This window comes from Arvicanthis niloticus, chromosome 1, assembly GCF_011762505.2.
Source record: "Arvicanthis niloticus isolate mArvNil1 chromosome 1, mArvNil1.pat.X, whole genome shotgun sequence".
NCBI classification, from domain to species: Eukaryota; Metazoa; Chordata; class Mammalia; order Rodentia; family Muridae; genus Arvicanthis; species Arvicanthis niloticus.
This window is the reverse complement of record NC_047658.1, coordinates 27,200,914-27,223,210: the sequence shown is the minus strand read 5'-3', so window position 1 is coordinate 27,223,210 and position 22,297 is coordinate 27,200,914. Positions and strand designations below refer to the sequence as shown.

At 35.4% G+C, this 22,297-nt stretch overlaps 1 protein-coding gene and 1 pseudogene across 4 annotated transcripts in view; one reads left to right on the top strand and one right to left on the bottom strand.

Annotated features, from left to right (window-relative positions):
• Positions 1–228: 228 nt before the first annotated feature.
• The window catches only part of Luzp2 (leucine zipper protein 2), a 356,272-nt gene continuing 334,203 nt past the window's right edge, over positions 229–22,297 (bottom strand). For 2 of the 4 annotated variants that reach the window (XM_034524880.2, XM_034524889.2), the window contains exons 10-12: positions 17,124–17,216; positions 4,216–4,293; positions 229–3,237 (exon numbers count right to left, since the gene is read on the bottom strand). In XM_034524880.2, coding sequence (XP_034380771.1) covers positions 3,136–3,237; positions 4,216–4,293; positions 17,124–17,216 — 273 coding nt within the window. In that variant the 3' untranslated portion in view covers positions 229–3,135. Of the gene's footprint in view, positions 3,238–4,215; positions 4,294–17,123; positions 17,217–18,144; positions 18,353–22,297 lie in introns of those variants that run through there. The other 2 variants (XM_076935101.1, XM_076935108.1) reach the window with 2 other exon arrangements.
• LOC117699437 (U6 spliceosomal RNA) lies at positions 18,333–18,431 on the top strand (annotated as a pseudogene).

The following is a 22,297-nucleotide window of genomic DNA, read 5'->3' as shown; positions in this document are numbered from 1 at the left end:
CCAATATCTCAACCGGATAGAGCTGGTAATTCCGCGTGTTTGTATCAAACAAAATTGTGAGGAAAACAGCAATGCTATGCTAATTAGCTGCTCAGGGACAAAACCAAAGTCAACCACTTGTATTTTCCATGTTCAGCTATTTGAAGAAATTTTTATCCAGATGAATGCTTGAACCATCCTTTTCTGGGCACAACATAATTGATAGACACAGCCAGTGCTCATTAGGGCTCACAGGTCTGAGGCACTCGTTTATTGACATAGTTTATGTACATAAACGAAAAGACAGAGTTCAAAAGTTTTCTAATTTACAAATGAATACATTGTCTTTGATTCAAACTTAAAATTGAGTTGTTATTATATTGTAATATTATAAAATAGAGAAATTGGTTTTCTCTTGTGGAAGGACATATTAAATATGTTATTTCATTAGAAAAACATGGGGAAGTTCTCAGCAACAATCGACGGACAGTGTGTAAACTCCAAGTTATATTTCTTCACTTAACATTGCCAGTATATAACAGACTCATATCGTGTATTGTAAATATATTGAATAGTATTTTTTTTTGTGTGAGAATGGTCAATATATATCTTAATATTAATTCTTCAAACGATGTCTAGTATGAAGTTGGTAGTTAGAAAAGGTAGAACACAGGTAAGGAAAATAGTTTAAATATTTTGATTCCAATCTCAAAGCAAGGCAAAGGCTAAGAGAGACAAAACATATTAATTAAAGAAAAACCTCAAATCATATTAAAAGAAATCCTATCAAACCACTAATTAAAGTTTTGTAATGTTCCTTAAAAGTGGCTAGAATAAAACCGCTGCTCTTACAGTGTCTGTTTCAAATATAAGAGTAAATATTATGACACACAACCTAGAGAAAACCTGTAGATAGTAGAAACACAAGAATGCATACATTTCAGGAGAAATTTTTACCCTATTGATTAAAACGCATTTTATCATTCCAAGCATTGAGAAAAGCAAACTGATTATATTATCACATTCTAGATCAGGAAGTCAAAGCTAAGACAAAACACAAAACTGGCAAACAAGGTTGCTGGAACTTGGAACTCCTTATCCAGTCATTCCTACAAGGAGTCACAGATATTCACAACCTGGAGTGCGAAGAACAAGTGACTAACATCCTGTGGGATCCACAGGGATGAGGCAGGAAATCAATGCCCTAGACAAGGTTGGAAAGGCAATCTTAAATTAAAACTGAACTAGTAGTTTTCATTACTGTAGCAATGGTGAGTGGCTGAAACTCTCAGCCCTGGGGAAATAGAGCTGGGAGGATATAGAGTTTAAGGTCATACTCCACTTTGGATTAATTTTGAGCCTAACGACACATTTTTTTTGCTTCAAAGAAAGATTTTCCTTCAAAAGAAAAAGAAATATAAAAGTATAAATATATTATTCTATCAAGAGAATTTAATGTTATATGAAAGTGAGGTGGGGTGATATGGAACTGGAGATGTGGTGAGTACAGATTTTGTCTCCTGATCTTACGTTTTATCTTGGTCAGTTCATCGGAAATGAATCTATGAATTCTTTATCTTTCCTTTTTTAATGTGACCACAGACTTACTAAACTATACACAGGTGTTCTTTCCACATGTATTTCTGTGCACCAAATGAGGTCCTGGTGCCCATAGAGGCTACAAGGGGAACTGGAGTTAAAGAATGTTAGTTTTCAATATCTGAGTAGTATTCCGTTTTGTAAATGAACCGTTTCCTGAATCCATTCTTCGGTTGAGGGACACCTGGGTTGTTTCCAGCTTTATCTCCTTTTAAGAGTGAAAATGCTGATGAAACCCACAAAACTACTCTGCATATAGAATTAATGCATGGTGGTATTTTTTTTTCTCTGCTATTGGGTTTACTCAATTCTAGAGCTCAATAAACTTCTTTGAGTATACCACATATATGACATTGGATTCTAGAAATTAAGTCCTACCGATTTTCCTTATTATTATTATTTTTATTATTCTGGAATTTGTTCTCTAAAGGTTTTAATTGGGGCTTGGCAGATTAACTCTATACAGCCAGTGGTTTATTTTTTCCTATACTTTCAAAGTGTGTTTAACCAACAGAAGTGAATGTACTCAGTGAGTGTGGACTCCCTGACTTCATCCTTTGGTCAGTTTTTATCTTCGAGATGGTTTTTGAATATATTATCATTTACATTTCATCTTGCTCAATTAGGAGTTATGTTATAATTATGTCACAGTCTGGTTCTTTTGATAAGTGATATTCTCATATAAAATCCTATCTTCAAAGCTAAATCCTCATTGCTTTTAAAAAATTATTCCATGTTATTTTGCCTTAATCAAATGACCATTCTAAAATATCTATGGACACCTTGCATGTTAATATTTTAGAAATTTCCCCATCTTACATTTTTATCATCTAACATTAGAAAAAATAAAACTGGCACTTCAGACAGCTTGATTCACATCTTAAAACAATTATCAGTGAATATGCACAAAGAATTTTTCAAAATTTAAAAGATGGTATGAAAGATAGCTGTCATTCATTCTAAAAATGAAAAACCTTGTATGTATATCACATTCAACATAACTAATACACTCTGGTAACTAACTTATCATTAATAGAATTAACTGGGCATAATTTTATATCAAACAGTTATTAAGTCAATGTAATGAGTCAAGCAGTAATTATCTAAAATAATGTATTCTGATCTGCACATTCCAACTTTGGAAGAAATGACACCAGATGGTCATTGTGGACCAAACCTTCATATGTTTGCAATTTTAAAAACACCAGGACTCATAGTTGATCATCTTCCAGTTGATGGTACCAACTAGATCTTAGAAGTACTAGATATCCACGTGAAGACCAAAAAATGTTGCAGTTGTATTTTTAGCTGAAATCAGATCAATTTATACTGGGTAATTTTAGAGTAGACAGATACGCATGAGTGAAGAAATCATTTTCATTAGGTTATTGCTAAAGTTCACAATCAGCCTGGAATCTTTTGGAAACTGTGTAGTCCATATTATAAAGTTACATAAAGTTTTGTAAAAGTCGCATGCTTTAGAAATGTGTTCTTTCCATCAAGCCTGTCCTTTAGAAATGTCGACGGCAGGGAAGCTTTGGGTCTCATGCCTCCTGCTCACAGCAGCTTTTCTTCTCTAGCTGGAGTTCCATCGAAACTGGCTGATGGTTTTTCTGGGCCCCTTTTCTCACACTCAGAACAAAGAGGCATTTGTAATTTCTACCAAAAGATATAGAAAAAGACAATCAGAAGAATAAAACTAGGCACATTTAAGGTAAAAATACAGAACTGTAGCAGGACAGTAAAGGTCTATCAATGTAAATAAATACCATCTAGATGACAAGGAAAGCCACATACTAAGCCAATATTCAGAATTTTATCAAATGTAAATAACTGTGTTTAGAACTGGTACAATTTTTCAAAAGCTACCCTGAGAAAACTTAGGTCAAATCATCAGACATAATTTTATTGGACTCTAAAAAAAATTTCTGAACATTGCTATTATATAATATTTTATTATTTAACAAACACTACATATGTGAAATTAGATTCACCTTTGCAGGTGAATTTGGTGTTTATTTTTGTGGAGGGTGACTACTTTTTACACCTACTCCACTTCCCCAGTCATCTTTAATTTCTCATCTCATAAAAATTATGGACATGTTTTTAATTCTCTGTTTAATTTTTTTATTATATTATATTATATTATATATATATTTTTTTTTGCATTCTTGGTTGGCAGCATAGAGAGGGAGGAAGAGACCTGTTCTCTATCTTTGTAGGACTTCACATAGGTATATTAAAATCTTTCCTGGAAAGCATAGCAGGCAAGTGAAGTTCAGGGATCTTGGCTGAAGGAACTATACATATTTTTTAAGACAATAAAGGGCTTCCTCCATGTCTTTTAAAATCGCTTATCAGGCAGGTTTCTTCCACCAAGCTTGATGAACTGACTTTAGTGCCTGGAACTCACACGGTAGAAAGAGAGAATAGAATCTTTCATAGTATCCTTTGACCTCCACATAAGATTCATGGCATGCTCACTACACACACACACACACACACACACACACACACACACACACACACGAATAAATTAATGTTAAACAAAATAAACAAGAATTGCCCTGCAGTCCAGAGGGTACAAGAAGGACCTTCTGTATATTATGAAAATCAAATAGACTAACAAGGGAATACCTGTGTTGTGAGCTCTGATTCTGCAGTGTTGTTACTTTGGGGACCCTCTTCATGCTTCAACAAACAGGAACTACCCTCCTGTAAAACAATTAAAAATAGGCCAGGTTAATTAAATTAAACAAAGAAAGGTGATGGAAAACTCATTGTGGATTATTCACATTCAAAAGTTTCCACCAAATCAATGGATATTAAAAACTAAGGTCAAAATCCTCTCAGTTGAATGGGTTCCTAGGAGCAAGGGCTGAGTCATTTGCATCTCACAGGATGCAAATCTCTATCCCTGGCTACAAATAGGCTCAGTTCTAAGGGGAAACATTCAAAGAAGGAAAAGATTAAAGAAATATTATGCCTGTGGTGCATTTGAACCCTAAGATTTAAATCGGTCATCATGGTGAATGTGCCTGCCTGCAGGGATATCAATATTCGATGACAGGGGCCTGGAGAGACTCCTTAGCAGTTAAAGGTGCTTGCCACTCTTTAAGGGAACCAGAGCTCAATTCCAAGCACCTATGTTAGGTAACTGACATTCACATATGACTTCTGCTCCAGGAGATCCATGACCTTCCCTAGGCTCTGCAAACAAGTGCACAGAAGTCTCTCTCTCTCTCTCTCTTCCTGTCTCTCTGTCTCTCTATCTCTGTCTCTCTCTCTCACACACACACACACATTTGCAAATAATAAAAATGAATCTTGAAATTTTTTAGACAGAAAGGAACTTAAATTTTGTGTGTCTGTGTCTGGTGTCCAAGTAGGCCAGAAGGGGGCATTGGACTCCCTGGGCCTGGAGTTATTGATAGTTGTAAGCCATCTGTGGGTGCTTTGGAAAAACAGTGAGTGCTCTTAAGCTTTACATATATCTGGCAAAATACTTTGCTATATTTTAAAAGTGTAAAATTTCTGTGGCTGAAATATCCCTATATTTTATAAAGCAAAAAAAAACCCCGTATGTTCCCATTTAGTCCTAAGCAATGTAAGAAGAAAAAGAAGCTGTTGACAATGGAAGCAGCTCCACTGAGCTTTCATTTCGTATTAAGCAACATTAAGAGTGATTCCCCCCCTTCGTTCCCTTCCTCATCTCTCTGTCTACTTGTCCCTTTCTCTTCGCTCTTTTCTCCTATTAAACACAAATGTTACAATTAAGTCAGTCAGTGTCCCATGTGCTGATTCTCTGTAGTCTTTTCCATCTGTGAGACAGAGACGGAGAGTTTAATGATACACGGATACTGGACAGCTCTTGACATTTACTGATGCAGTTTCTTTCCTAAGAAAACACGTGGGTCAAGGACCTCATGTAACTTCGTTCTGTCATTTAAGATACACGGATGATGCCACTGAGATTTCATAGTTGGGGAAGACTCATGTAGTTCAGGTTTAGAATTAAGTAATTCTTACATGTTTCACATTTGAACCTCACCCAAGCATTATGTTACTTTACTTTTCTTCATCTCATTATGTCCTCCACCTTCATCAAAAATCCTTTTTATATTGTCATGAAATCATACTGTCATTTCTCCTTGGTTCATTTTAATAGCAGCAAAGATCAGTGACATGCCTGTTCCTTCAGCACTGTGCAAATAAACTGTAGCACTCCAGATTGTTTTTATATGTATATACAGCCCATCTATTCTTTGTGTGGTCTTTTAAGACAAAGGTTATGAACATGGATCATCCATAGGTCACAACCAGAGAGTAGACAGTATCTATTGTCTACTAAAAACAAATGGATGAAGTCACAGATCATGAAATACATGATCCTTTAAAATGTTCACATGCCTGCTTTCTCTGCATGACCAGATATGCTCATTTTATAGCAGGTCCATTTGCTATTGAATATTTTTTTTTATCAATATATGCCTAATAGAAAAGCAATATGGAATAACAACAGAGATCATAGTGAAAACATTAGCCACTTCATTTTTTACAGGGAGATTCTATAAAGAAACATTCTATAATACCCACGGAAAGGTATCTGACATATTGTCAATAAAGAAAAGATTGGTTATTGATTATTTGAATAACTTTGCCGTTTCATTTTCAAACAGTGAAGGGACAACTGACCTTGAGTGATGATTTAGGGCATTTATAGGGGAAATTTCTAGGACAAAGGGGAGGGACAATATTAGGACCAAGTGTGGGGATGTACCATGGATAACTGGTGACAATGTAGTAAGACTACAACTCTGAGAGGATGGGGAAATGCATAGGTCAAACAGTGATGTTTCTGAGGAATCTGGTTCTTACTAAGAGAAAATTCCACTGTAAGTTCTCTGCTAGTCCATGCTTACTTTTCAATGACAATTCATAGACAGAAGCTTTTTCTGTGTTGGAATCTAGAGACATATAAACTCTTTTTCATAGAACTCATCCCAGGAAATGGATTGTTGTCATTATGGTCCTCTTCGGTGAAAGTCTGTAAACTGTCAGTTCTCTAAGCATCCTTTTCATTGAATGACTCTGGAGATTATGTATGCAAAGCCGTTTTGTTTTTAGTTTGGTTTGCATTGTTTTATGATTCCTGCTCTCACATATATAGACTCACAGATTTTCCTTTTATCATGACTTCTGTACTATAAATACGTACAGAAGCACAACAAATATTTGTCCCGTTGATTAGCTCTTTGTGCCATACGTCAGCACTACTTGGAGTAGTTACAGGTATTCTATTTCCTGTAATTCTTCATGTGATTGGCTCAAATCAATTATAATTCTTCTGAAAGGTAAGAAAAAACATTTTATGCAAATAGTGTTTAAAGAGTCTACCTCCAGTTGTTATTTAACTAGTAAGTGTGTGAATCTGTATGTGCATATGTACATGCTTGTGTATGTCCCATATGCATATTTGTGTGTTCTCATATGAACATGCACATGTATGTATGTGTGCCTGGAATATTCATCTTTGTGTTAGCACCTTCATTGCTGCTGTAATACTGGAATTTTCTTATATAAGGGCTTAGATAATGTTCTTGTTTAATTCTTATAACCATTTAAATTATCTAATATTTATACAAATAAAGATATGGGAGGGATAAACTGAGATAAAATCCTGCTAGCTCAGCGAGGTAACTTAATTTTTCTTACTGTATACAAATATCTACTTACAGGCTTGATCCTACAACTAAAGTGCTAGCTCTTTAGAAATCTCTTTCTATCTGTGTCATTCTATGGAGCTAGTCTGCTTTTCTCTTGAGCTCTTTTAAACCCAAGAGGGCTTTTTTCCCCCTAAAATACTGTTTTATCTGAATCCTGCCAGCTGTTTCTTTCTTTTTCCTGCAAGCCCAAAGAGAAAAATTTTATCTCTTACCCAGAGCTCCTGCCACAAAAGCTCTTTCAAGCCAAGAGAGATAGATACATGCATGTGTGCGCGAGCACACACACACACACACACACACACACACACACAGAGAGAGAGAGAGAGAGAGAGAGAGAGAGAGAGAGAGAGAGAGAGAGAGAGAGAGATATATAAAAGATCCAGTTGTTTAGAACCTTCTGTCTCCTTCCCTACATCCTTGGTAGGCTGAACTATGTCACTGTCATGGTATGTGTGTATCTAAGGTGGAGTGGGAGCCTCTCCAAGCCAAGTCAGAAGTTGGTAGTCAGAAGGGTGGAGTAGCTTAAGGCAACCCAGATGACTTTGCCTTGGGTCATAGAGCAAACAAAGACCACAAGATGTCTCCTAAGCAACTTGCCTTAAAACAGGGAGATACTTTCCATTCGTTAGCAATCTTATCTATGGATGCTTTTAGGTGTATGCCCAAACTGCATCTCCTCAGGACACACGTAACTGCATCTGATTAACACAATAGCTATTTAAGCTTTTGTAGTTTGCTAACAATTGGGTTTTCTATGTACAATATCAAATATGCTATAACACATTCTTATAAATATTATGACTAAAACCAATTCTCCTTTAAGAGATACATACTAACAAATTTATGCAGGAAAAAAATGCAAAGTTTGGTAGAAGTAAAGAGCTACTATGGAGTGTTCAGAGGGCTACTGCAATGGATGAAAGGCAAGATGCAAGGACGATCAGGGGGAAGTGAGACTGAAATCAAAGAACAACTACATTAAGTTGAACAGAATCTCAGAATAGCAAGATCCACAGATATCCCTGTCGTGCTAAGGGTCACCTTTCCACACATTTTTTATTCTTTGCCCCCAGAAGGTAGTTAATGGAATTTTAAAGAATTGAGTATACCCTTGAGAGATGTGAGGTCTAAGGGATGGAGAGGTCTGGTGGGTTGGGTGTAGGGGTGTGGGGACATCCTCTTGGAGATGAGGGAGGAGGTATGGGAAAATCAAAAAAAAAATGAAAAATAATTCAGTATATCTGAAAATTTAGTTTTTAAACTACATAAATTATATTTGTTATGTACAAATTTTTTTAAAAAGAAATCATCACAAAGTGTTGTAGTTTTCAAAGGTAAAGACAATTATATACACTCACATTTCCTAAAAGAGTCCAAATTGCCAAAGAGGTGTAGAGGAAAATAATATTAAGCAGAGAGGAGATTGAGCTTTTACAAACAATTATAACATAGTGATGATGGGGAAGATGGATTAGTACTTGTTACATTGTGTCGACAGAATTCTGTGGGTACATGGTACCAATAATAAGTTAAAACTTAGTATAGTCTTGACATTGTGAGGAAATAATACTTACTTAGCATATTTCTTTTTTCCTGAAGGAAATTAACAGGGGTGAGAGGAAGGACTGTATATAATACTGAATTTTTGGGAGAAAAAGTAGATGTGAGTGTATGTGTAGGTTCAGTTTTCCTTATGTAAAATGTATAAAACATGAGTGTAATGTTTAATGTTTATCATAGAAATCTATGAGTTAATCATGTGTGGTGGTTGAAGTCTAGAATCTCAGAACTTTTGGGCTGAAACAAGAGGATTATTGTGAGTTTGTTGTCATTCTTCCCTACATGGTGAATTCTAATTCAGCAGGAACATCCTGTTTTAAAATATCAAAACAAAATAATAGAATAAATGGGGACATATTTTAATAATTTATTAAAAAGAAAACAAAATAAGGATTGTATAAAATATAGAAGTTTAATTGATAATAGTAAAAATAAAAGAAAATGATAAGATAATATTTGAATAGTTACCTTAGCAAACATTTAAGCCAAAAACATGAGAGAAAATTTTACAGATAATTCCACCGTAGTGCAAAAGTATTCTGGAGCTGCTAAGCTATGGAACAGTGTGAGATGTGGCAACAAATGATTAAGCTGAGGAGGATGGAGTGGCGTATGTTCTAAAGTTTGGTTTCACAAGAAATGACACCAACCACCTTTCTCTATGCTCAACCACACATGTAACCTTCTGTTTTCATCTTTATCTCAGTCTGCACATCTAGTCTTCCTCCTTCTTGCCCTCTGGTTTCTCTTTCCTTTATTCCTCCCTTTATTTATGTTCTTTTCCTCTCCCCCACTTCCTGTTCTTCTCTTCTGTCCTTTCCTTTTTCCTCTTAGTCCCAACCTTCTCCTACTATCTCTACTCTTCCTCCCCCTCTTCCTCTCCTTTCTTTTTCTGATCATCACCATCCTTCTCCCCTCCACATCAGGTCCATATGTCACCATTCTTTCTTTACTCTCTTTGATTTGAACAGGGCAAAAATTGAGTCTTATTAATCAACTGCTCATCCTTCTTCAGTAATCTTAAGGTCAAAATGTGTCCTTGATTAGACACATTTGTGGCTAACTTAATGAGCACACAGATACTTCACAATGAATCAATTATAACTTCTCTGTCTATATGACTTGGTTGCAGATGGTCCGTTAGGGATTTATTCAGTGAAATAATGTTGCATGTTGGGAATGAGACTTTTAAAAGGCAGAATGAGGTGATGAGCAGCCACTATTGAAAGAGTGACACACTGATGCTTTGTTTAATTTTTAACTGCTCCATATTACTAGTTTTAAAAATAAATCTTTAAGAAGAAGAGAAGACTATCCAGGTGTTGTAGCTCACAGATGTCATTCTGGCACTTGGGGTGCTGATGTGGAAAGATTGTTGAGACTCTGACTAGCTTGGGCTTCACAGTGAGACTCTATCTCTAAAATAAATAAATGCATTGAAAATGAAGAAAGCAGAATGATTTTCATGAAATTGTCTCATTTAAAACTAACCTTGAAGATTGCTATAAGCTTGCTACCACTCTTAATAATTTGATATTTCACAAAAGAGATTATTAATATAACTAAAGACCTTTCCTAAAATATTAAAATTACCAATTGATGAAATATACAACTTAACCTAAAATACAGAAAAAGAAATATCTGCAATTGGCACAAAAGCCTATTTCCTGCTCACATTGAGTTAAGAAATGAGACAAGCTAATAGCTGAAAACAAAAATGCTAAGAATGCAACAAAACAAAACAGAGCAGACACCTCAAAGTTATTTAGAAATGCAAACTAATCTGGACCAAATATTTCTTGGATATTATATTACTTATCCACTATATTTAAAACAAAACTCTCAAAAATAAAATATTAAAAACCTAAAGCTGAATCCAGGTAAGGAGTCTATACTTACTTGGAGGAGAACAACAGTGCCTATACCTCCTGGGACATCTGTATCTTCTGTGAATGTATTTCTAAGTCCCTCCAGTAACCTTAATTTATAATACAAATTTATCACATTCTCTGCTCTTATGTGTAGTATGATGTAATTCAAAATAAGGACCTTGAACAAATAACCAAAATGTGAGATAGAGTGTTACAGATAAGCAAATAACATGTGCAGACAGAGTTTGCATTGTTGCCTGAATGTTTAAAAGGCACACTTGCTCCTTGCCTGGTGTCAGCAAAGATGTCCTAGCCCAGCCCCATGGCTAGCCTTGCCAAGTCACTCTGGCGTCTATATGTTCCTTGCCTGGCCCACTGCCAGCTCTGCCAAACCTTTAATAACCTGCTGCTGTGCCCTTTCTCTCCTGCCCACCTGAGTCATTGTGGATGGAAAACACAAGGCAGCCTTAATATTTTAAAACCAGACAGCTAACACAACTGTTGGGCGAAGAATATCTTGTCTCATCCTCCTTAGCGGAGGCTACAAATTTTCGGTCCCGAGACCTACTGACCTACTTGTGTGTTCTTCCTGTCTTCTCCACAGCCGCCGCCTCCTCCTCCTCCTCCTCCTCCTCCTCCTCCTCCTCCTCCTCCTCCTCCTCCTCCTTCTTCTTCCTCCCTCTCTCTCTCTCTCTCTCTCTCTCTCTCTCTCTCTCTCTCTCTCTCTCTCTCTCTCCAACCTGGAAATCCCACCTTATCCTTTGCCCGATAATTAGCTTCTGTCATCTTTATTGACTAGTCAAAATGGGGAGAAGGATCACATGGAATCACCTGAGTACATGATCCACTCCTCTTAGGGGCAACCCCTCTTGAGGAAACAGAATTAACATCAAAATACAAACAACATCAGGGCAATCCACATCAGGCACCCAGACTAAGAGGCTGTTTTGTGCCCTTCATGGAGCTAGAGAAGGTCAAATATTATCAAATAATGGTGTGTACATAACCACAGTTGTGTCACAACTGTCTCAAAAGGAATATTTTTGTGATAGTTGAGCTATTTTTATTTGCTAAATTAATAAGTTGAAAATTATTAAGTTTTCTATATTGTTTCTAGAGCTAAACCGTAATTTAGATCACATTTGACTTGTACTAAATTAAAGTGTTATTAAATGGTGAACATGGTCATATTATATCTGTGTAAAATGTAGTTCTGAATACCTTTGGAGACCATCTTGATTCTTGCACTATCCAGATGCATGGATGGAACAAACTTACTGGAAAATTAGAAATCAGACTTTGGTATAAGGGAACACTGCCTAGAATGACAATGGACTCAGGTTCCTCAAACCAGTTGAATAGAAGCATGACTTGCATGAGAATATGAGAATTCTCCAGTACACACCATCACCAACTCACCATGGTTATCCTAAGGCATAGTGAACTCTGCCTTTAACAGCAAACTGGGATCTCTTAAATCTCTGCAAACCTGATAGGAAAAAAAAGGCTAACTTTATTTACTACTTGTAGCTCCAGGATCTTATTTCTGGATATTTCCCACCTCTAATTTCCATATATAGTGCTTGGCTGATTAAAAGGTTCCTTTTGGTCAGGAAGTCACAAGCAAGGGCAGTGGCAGCCAACTGTACAGGTGTGCCAGTAGTAGACATGGCAGACTATTGAGCAAGTATGCCAGTAATAAACATGGAAGACAACTGAGTAAACATGCCAGCAGACAACATGGCAGACAAATGAGCAAAAGTGTTAGAAGTAAGAAGAAGCAATGATTCATGTTGTTTTCATTTCCTTAGCACCTTAAAAAAGCTGCTACTCCTAGGAATAGAACGATCACAAAACCTATTGATATTAGGTCTAAATTCTTAATTCCTAAAAATGAAAACAAAATGCAAAACGTCTTTAATTCTTAGTATATTACTTACCAATAGCTGTGGGAAAATGAGATGGAGAAAAAAAAAAACAGGCTTTGCTGCCTCAGTTTTAACCAATATTATAGTATCATCTAACTGAAGCCATTTAAAAAGTGGATAAATATACTTGAAATCTGCTTCAGGGTTTCTCAAAGTGTTTAGCATGGAATATTGACAACAGACAATCTGGTAGGGTTTCCTCCAATAAATGTATTCTAAGAGTCTTTTCACAGATGTGCTAATGTGTATAACTGGATCCTGGGCATGTTAAAGGCTGGACTGGGGATCTCTAGCCATATTGAAATTGGAATACCACTGCTGTAGCTTGTACTGATAAGTTCATGAAATAAAGCCACTTACAAAAGGTGATCTGAAGACCAGCACTGTAGATCTGACTAAGATGTCTGTTTCTTTCCTTATTCTCCCTTGTGCTATCCAGTGTAATCTTTGAGCAGCAGAAATCAAGCACATGCCATCATGTACTGAGAAATTGCATCTGTTTCCCCTACGTGTCTCTAGAGTTCCAAGAATAAGCCAGAAGATCCTTTCTCCTTTCAATACCCCACTTCCTACCTTCATTCCAAATGTGAGTTTTCATTATCTGATCACACATAGCTACCCACTTTAACTGGAAATTCTGCTTCAGATAGTTTTGATTAAAAAAAATGTTTTATATTTGACTGATACTTTTTAAAATTCTTTCTCCAGTATTTTAACCAAATATATCCATCTCTGTTTTGGTGAAGTAATATTGAACATAAATAGACACTGGGGATTATATAAAATGAGGTTTCCTAAGTCAGGATTTTAAGCTTTTTAAACTTCAGAAGTAATGTAATTCTAAATTATAAACAATTTCAGATAAAAATTGAAACATAGTTATATAAACAATTTATAAATTAAAATAATTATTAAGATGACAATTGCCCTTAATATAATGTATAGATATAATCCCTATCAAAAGGATAACAGGCAGGATCATTGAAATTGTCAGGCTAATCACGTAAATTACAAGAAATTGCAATGGGACCAGCATAGTCAATTTGGTATTAAAATGGAATAACAAAGTTTGAGGATTTTAACTTTTTATTTTTAGAACTTATGTAAAACTATAGGTATTAATATAGTATGGTCCTAAGATAGATGTAGGTATTAAGATAGTATAAGCACATCAACTGGTTATCTAATGCTAAATAGTAAACTCTGATGATTTACATTTAAATAACATTACAGACTGTGCAGGTTATATTTATGTATGTAGGTATATATATTCATATTTGAAAGAGAGCAAGAAGGAATATATAGGAGAGTTTAGACAAAGGAGATGTAATTATAATGTAATCTCAAAATAACAACTATTAACTATAATTAAAGTTATATGAAGAAGTTAAAAGATAATGTGAATTTACTAAAACAATAGACATACAGAATCTGAAGCAATAGAGAGCAGAAAAATAAACATACTTTTTATCAATTAGTTCAACTGTTCTTGTGTGGGTTCTGTTCTTTTTTAGGGTCACATATAAGGCATCCTGCATATCAGATATTTACACTACAGTTCATAAGAGTAACAAAATTAACAGTTAAGGACTAGCAATGAAATAATTGCATCATTGGGGTCACCACAACATGAAGAACTATATTAAAGGATCATAGCATTAGTAGGGTTGAGAACCACTGAATTAGTTTTTGATGAAGGGGATAAAAAAAACTTATTGTATAAAGGGTAGATATTTCATAAAATATGACAGCTAGAACAACTGGCTAAATAAACAAATAATGAGTATAGAACCTTATACTGCAGTACAATCTGGAAAACATAAAAGGATCATTAGGGGCTGCAAGTCTAATTCTTGTAAATAATATAGCTATGAGCAGAGAACAAAGAAAAAGAAGGTAATTCATGTGTTTTTGAGTAATAATTTAAATTAAATTCTTTTCCTGTCAGTTTGTACATCCAATAATACAAACCAAAGTGGAGCTTGACTTTTCCTCTGAATGTATAATGATGTTGAAATTATTTTTATAATGCTAGACTGAAGTGGCTTGCCATGCTTTCATAATACTTAACACAACTCAGGATATTCTGAGCTGAGACATCTATACTCAAGAATAGTTCCCACAGAACTTAAAGTATGAGAACACTCATTTGGTCAATTGCAAGAAGGTAGAAATGTGCCATTTTTAAATGTGGCTTGCAGAAAGAAGACTTTGCATCTTTGATGCTTATGGTAATTGTTACCGAGGCTCTGTGTTTGTCTGTGCAACTTACATTCAATTCTCTAGGAAGCTTAGCAATTATTAAGATAAATATAAGCATATTGGAGCCTCACAGTCCTTAACCACAGTCTTACAGCTATGTACATATATGCACGATCACACATATATGAATGCATATATTAAACTATAATATAGTAAATAACAAATTCATATAAAATCTGTTACCATTATTGCAGGAGCTTATATAGAAATTACCATTTTAATATATAGCTAGAGCAATAGAAGAAACAGATAACTTGTTACTGGATGAAATACCATGGGGACTACATATTTCCTAAAGCAATGTTCTTTAAATTATATTCCACAGGCCACATGTCAATAAGATTGTCTGAGTTGAGATAACAGTCATCAGAACCATGTCAGAAAGTTTACAAAGTCCCTCAGCTCTATTCATTTGGGACACTCCAAATAGTTGTTCAAATGTGAATGAAGTCCCCAGGTAATTTTGTGATTATTTCTATTCGAAAACCACGTTTAGTGAAATTCATCTGTAGCTTAAAATTACCTGGTTTATTTGGAATAAACACATCAGTTGTATAGAATCCACCCATGGGAATGCTGAGCTAACATTTCTGGAAAGTCCTGTGCAGTCATATTTTCAAAGTGTTCTCTGGGCGGTATCATTCTGAAGTCACAGAGTAGAATTCTCATTTAAAACTTGAAAATTGATATTCAGACTGTGCCACTAATTCTCCCATCTTATACCTGCATAATTTATCTAGCTTGCATTATTTCTTGGTCTGTAGCTTTGATTGAACAATCTTTATACTAGGAATTACAGCTTCTGGAAGGTTGAGACACTAAACCTTAATGTCTACTCAAGTAATATGAGAGACATTGGTCTCATTGGTGTCAGTGAAGACAGTACCAGGGAACTATATCCTTATAGGAATTGTCAAAGGAGAGGACTTTATAAAGGAGAACAATAGTAGAAGGAGAGGGGGAAGGGGGGAAATAGTAACACACACACACACACACACACACACACACACACACACACACACACACACACAGAGGATTTTTGACAGGTCCACCGTTTTATAAAATGGTGACCCAAAATGATGCATAGAACACAATGAACAAACAGAAATTTTCTACTTGTCATATAAAACTGTGAATATCCTCTTATACACTATTACTTGTCTCTCAGTTGACAAACATTTGAAAACACTGAGTAATCCAAACTCAATTCTCTAATAAGGGAATCTAAGTCCTTACTTTGTGGTTCCTTATTAACCTACGGGTGAATATATTACCACTTTCTCTTTTCTATTCTATATCAATAGTGCTCTAGTATATTTTCTGTTTGTGAAAATTTTCTCCCATTGACAAAGATCTAACTATACTTCAGGCCACTGCAAAGGTGTTCCTTCCTTCTGAACTCTGTAGAAGTCAACTGAACGTATTGACTTTTACTCTGGTTAACTTTGTATCCTAAATTATATGGTCTAGATATATAATCCTATATGCAAAGATTCAGTTGCAAGCATATTTAGAAATTAGGTTTTTTTCCAAGTGCATGCTGGGAGCTAGCAGAACAAAAATATAAGTAGGAATTTACTTGTTTTCTCTTCTTTCTTTCTTATTTCTTTAGATATTGGCTTATTTCTTTCAGTCATGGATAGTCTCAGTATATAACTTCTATTTGGATTAGAGCCTGTATCTGAATCTTGTTAACAAAAATGTTTGTTAAATCTTCCATGACAGATATAAAAACCTTCATGCTAACATAATTCAAGGATGATATTTTATTTTTTGTACTTATTAAGAGGGATCCCCACAATTCAGGCTTTTATCCTTTTATCATATGAAGGTTGAGGATATCCCTTTGTCTAGCATGTTGTTCAGCAACACACATTTCTTTTCTCAGGTGGTAAATACTATAGAATATACTTTTGCTTGTTTCTTTGTTTGCCTTAACCTTTTGATTATCTATCTTGTGGTTGTAGGAATGAATGTAATGTTAAGCCTTCAATTGCATGGCAGAATCTGGCTGTAAAATCTAGAAGAATATTTACCTGTTGCTGTCCAGGGAACATCTGTGTCATCACAGGAAAGCTATCATGCTTATAAGGTAGACATCCCTCCCCCGCCCCCACCCCAAGAGAACACTCCATTATGGCATGAGCTATCATTGCCAAATGTTGTGTCCTTTCCAAACCACTTTAGGTTATTCTTACATCTTGAGGACCACACACAGAGGATCTCCTACTCTCTTCTTTTGTTGCCTGAACTTGAGAGTTATCATGGTGTCCTGGAGAACTTTGTTGTGGCTGGAGAGATATAGAAAAAAAGAAAAACATACATACTGAAAAGAAAGGAAATAGGTTTTACACACAGACACAGATTCTTGGTGTTACATAACATAAATTAGAATGTCAACATTGCACTCTTAAAATAAAATAGGGATCATTATATATGACATTTTTTAAAATGTCCCTTAAAATTCTTACCTTTGATATTAAGAAAAATAATTTATATTAAATGTTTGCATTAGTGAGGCCTAATGGAAGCTTTTCTATTGGTTATGCATATTTCTTAAAGAATAAACTTTTTTTTTTTTAAAAGTAAGTTTCAAAAGACAGGAATCTTTCCTTTTCTTTATATGCTAATCCCCAGTTTGTCTGGGATATAATGAGTACATGCTTTACTATTTCAACAAGACAGAAAATATTTTGCACCATTACAGAGGATTCCTAAAAAGTTTTGTGCATTCTGTTTCTTCACAAAACAAGCTGTTTACCTCTAGGTACCAAAATATCATTATAATATTGATCTCATTAGGAACACTAAAAAAGCAAAAAACACACTGGCCAAAAGAAACGTACAACTAACATGTGTAATTCACTCTGGTAAGATCTGGAACTGTCCTCTGGCAAAGTGTAGGTCTGTGTATCTTTGGCACAACTCATTTAAATATAATGCTGCTCTCATCAATCCACGTTAGACTTTGGTAGGAGACAGAAATATCAATTCATGTACACTGTCTCCCAAGTCTGAAGTTTTTATTACAATGGTTCCCATAGGAGAAATATATGAACATTCTAATTACCAGGGTCTAAGATGCTCAAGAGTGGAGTAGAATCTGGTCAGAGTACAAAAGCCCAGCCAGCATCTTCAGCTATTCTACATGGTCTTCACATAGCCTTACACAAGCACTCCAACTCATTTCACTGTTTCTTATCCATTAAGATGCCGGGCTTTTGCTAAACACAGTAGTTAACTAATTTCTCTTGATACATAAGTCTAACTTCATTGATATGTAGAAGGATTGAGACTAGTCTTTTTATTCTGGCCTTACCTTGTTTAGAAGACATTAATATAAACCTCCCCCTTTTTACCTTTTAAAGAACAAAAAAAGATAAATGATATGGATGACACTCCTTTGCTTGCTTTGGCAGCTCATGCACTGAAATTGGAATGATACAGAGAAGATTAGCATGACCCCTTTACAAGAATGACAAATTCATGAAGCTTTTTATATTTATAAAATCTCTCATCATCATCAGTGAGGATGAATTAAAGGAAGTTTTGAAGATGCCACAGAAATCAGATTGGTCAGCCAGGCTGGGGAACCTGAGGGGATTGCTTATATTGAAATTTAAAAAAATTGCTTATATTGAATTTAAGACAGAAATTGATACAAAGAAAATCTTTGAAGAAAAGCAAAAGGACAGAATTGATGGTTGATATGTTTCACTCTACTACACTGGAGAAAAGGGACTAAGGCAAGAGTTATCTGGAAAGAATCACACTTGGAGTAGTGAATCAAAAAATCTGGTTTCACACAACCTCTTTATCTCTAGTGCAACAGAAGAAGTTTTTCAGGAAGTACATGAATAAGCAGCTTTTATCAAAGTGTCCCACAACCCAAATGTCAAATCTAGAGGGTATGCATTCATAGAATTTGCTTCCTTTGAAGATGCTAAGGCATCTATAAACTTCCATAATAAGATGAAAATTGAGAGTAATCAGGCTAGAGTGACAAGGACCCAGGGTATTGCCTATCACAAGAAGTCAGCCATCCAAACCTCTATCTGTCAAGGTCTGTCCGAGGATACCACCAAAGTGAATTATTTGAGGGTTCTGTTTGCAGATTGGAAAACTGGTTTCTTCAAAGAGTTTGGCTTTGTAGACTTCAATATTGAGGAAGGTGTAAAGCTGCAACTGAGACCATGAAAGATGGAGAGACTGACGTGCAGGGAATCATAGAGATGGCTTGGTCTAGCTACTTTGAGAGGCAGGCATCATAGGCATCCACTGCTCCTGGGGCATAATGTGCCTTCCATTTCCTGAGAGTCTGATGCACTCTCTTGGGCAATGACGTATCCAGACTTCTTTGTGTTTTGTATTTTTGTATTTGCAATACAGGGCTGCAGAGAAATGTTTTATTAGTGTGTGTGTGTGTGTGTGTGTGTGTGTGTGTGTGTGTGTGTGTGTGTTTTGATTTTGGTCCAAATTAAAATTCCTAAACTCTGGGGAAAGAAGAATGACACTCTCATATTCTTACCTAGTCTGTTTGCTGCACTTTGAAGACAGCAGATAACAAGTGAAGCCAGGGTCATTCTGGGTTAAGTTCCTTTGGGGATGTGAATGGAAGAAGGATACTATTTTTATTATTATGACACCTATACAATCACTTATTGGTAACTTGCTTTACTACAAAGCATGTTTCCCTGTGCACCACATGCACAACTGGTGCCTGCAGAGGCCGGAAAGAGCATTGAGTCCCCTGGAAATTGAGTTACAGATGGTTATGAACCACTATGTGTGTGCAGGATCAATCTCAAGTCTACAAGCACAGTTTATGCTTTTAACCCCTAAGCCATCTCTTTAACCCAAGAAAAGCAATCTTAAAAAGAGTCAAACACGGGTTTGTTCTAGAAAAACTCAATTGAGTGACCGGCACCTGCTTCCCATACCTCCAACTTATAGATGGAATGAAGACCCAGATTTATAATAATAGAGGAAATAAGAGACACTTGTGTCAGAGTGACTCTCCCTGACAGTGACAAATGGGACAACAGCTGAAAAAAAACATAAAGAATACATTAAATTACACTAACAAAATAGCAGTTTTTAATGTATTTTCTGATGTGTTTCCTATATTACATTTCAATTGAACAATCAGTTAATGAAATCACTTTGAAATTTTATTTCAATGTATAACATCAGCAATTGTGTAAAAACAAGGATTATTGTTACTTGTCTTTCAGTTTTTGTCATGGAGATCTCACATGCCTACATTTGTTTTGCCCAGGACATGTTTTTATTTTTTACTTATTTTTATTTAATTTTTTTGGGGGGGGTTCATAAGTCTAATACAAAATGCTGTTTTTCATAATATGTTTTATACGTAAAATTTACAGATTAAAAATCTGTAAAGGGTTAGAGAGACTGCTCATGTCATTCTTGCAGAGGACTCAAGTTCAATTCCCAGCACTAACACCGTGGCTCACAAAACCTAAAGGCCATTACCAGGGGATTCAACAGTCACATGTGGTACACATAGATGCATGCCAGCAAAACATTCATACTTAAAATAAAATAAGGCTTAAAAATCCCCTAGAACATACTTTGGAAATCTTCTTGTGGTTGAAAGTTCTGGTAGCTTCAGTTTGAATTAAATGTTTTGTTTTGATAAACCCCAACTCACTTTGCACCAGACTGCATGGGAATCACAGCAGTCTATTGTTGGTTTATATATTAAATTACAATCTCCAGAGAAAAATATATTCATTATTTAACTTTTGGAAGCTAGTATGTATTTTTTTTAGTCAACTAATTACTGTTTGTTATTTTTCATTCAGCTTTTTGATGATTTATACTTAAAAAATAAATAATGAAACTAAAGGTAAGTGCTGAATCATAAAGCAACTAGACATGCATATGGCTGAAGAAATGATTGCAAAATAAATTAGAGTAATTCAAAGTCAATTTAAATTATGTCTAGCAGCTATATGAGTGAATAAACATTTACATACACTTTAAGTATTGCAATAAAATTATAATTAAAAGAGAGATCAAATTAATTCTGTTTTATCCCTAGAAGCCCTATTTGTTCTCAATAAATATTCTTTGTTCCTTCTCCTTTTCTACTGCTCCTTCAATGGTCATCTTTCATTCTATGGTATCGAATGGGATGAAGTATCACATTCCCTGAGTGATCTAAGAGAGAGGCACACATCCAGGTCATTTCATAGTAGCTTCATGACTGAAACACAACTGGCCAGATTCAGAAATAATCAGGGCTCACTGGGGCTCACAGAGACTGAAGCAACAATCAGTGAGGTGGTATGAGTCTGACCTAGGTCCTCTGCATATATGTTATGGTTGTATAACTTGGTGCTCTCGTGGGACTTCTACTGGTAGGAGCAAGGTCTGTCTCTGACTCCTTTGCCTGCTTTGGGGACCGTTTTCCTCCTACTGGGTTGCCTCATCTGACCTTGTTATGAGGATATATACCTATTGAATCTTGATATGCCCTGTTTGGTTAATACCCCTGGGAGGCTCTTTTCTGAAGGGAAACAGAGAAGGAGTGGATCAGTGGAAACAGAGGGAGAAAGGAGGTGAGTGAGAGACGGACTGGGAAGAGAAACTGTGGTCTGGTTATAATATATGAAAGAAAAACAAACAAACAAGCAAACAAAACAACAAACCAAAGAAGCTCTAAACAGTTAGCTACTGTTCTTTCACCAGGAAATCACTTTTATACTTTATGTGTTCCATCTTCTAGAACCCCTTCTTTTACCTCCTCCCCAAGGTTTGTTCCTGCAGCCCTATTAACATGTCTTCTTTAATACAGATTAAGTCAATATTTATGACATATAAAACTAGGGAGGTCTGTATGGTGCAAAAACACAGTCCAAAGAACTGAAAATTCACAATGTGACGCATGTTCTAAGGTAGTACTCCACAAGAACATACAGAAAGTAAGGCAAACCTAGCTTAGAAGCTCAAAACAGTAGTCTGCAACTGAATTTAATTTTAGTATATCCAGTAAAGCCCTAAAAAGTAAGACAGTATGAGTGCTGGCAAATGCTCATTTTGATTCATTGTATTTTTGCATGTAGATATTTCATAATATTAGAAATATTTCAAGATTTGGAGCTCAGTTGGCAAATAAGAATATTAACTAAATAAAATATTTTATTTATTATATATGTCATTTTCTAGTCTCTATCATCTGTCATATGTGATCTGCCTATGAACTATATCTACCTATCATCTAGATTATTGCCATAATAAATATATTTACCATAGATCTGCAATAAACCATTTATCTTCTATTTATCTATGAAAACATATCTAGAATCTGTCTATAGCTGTCTATAATCTGTAATCCATCTCTATC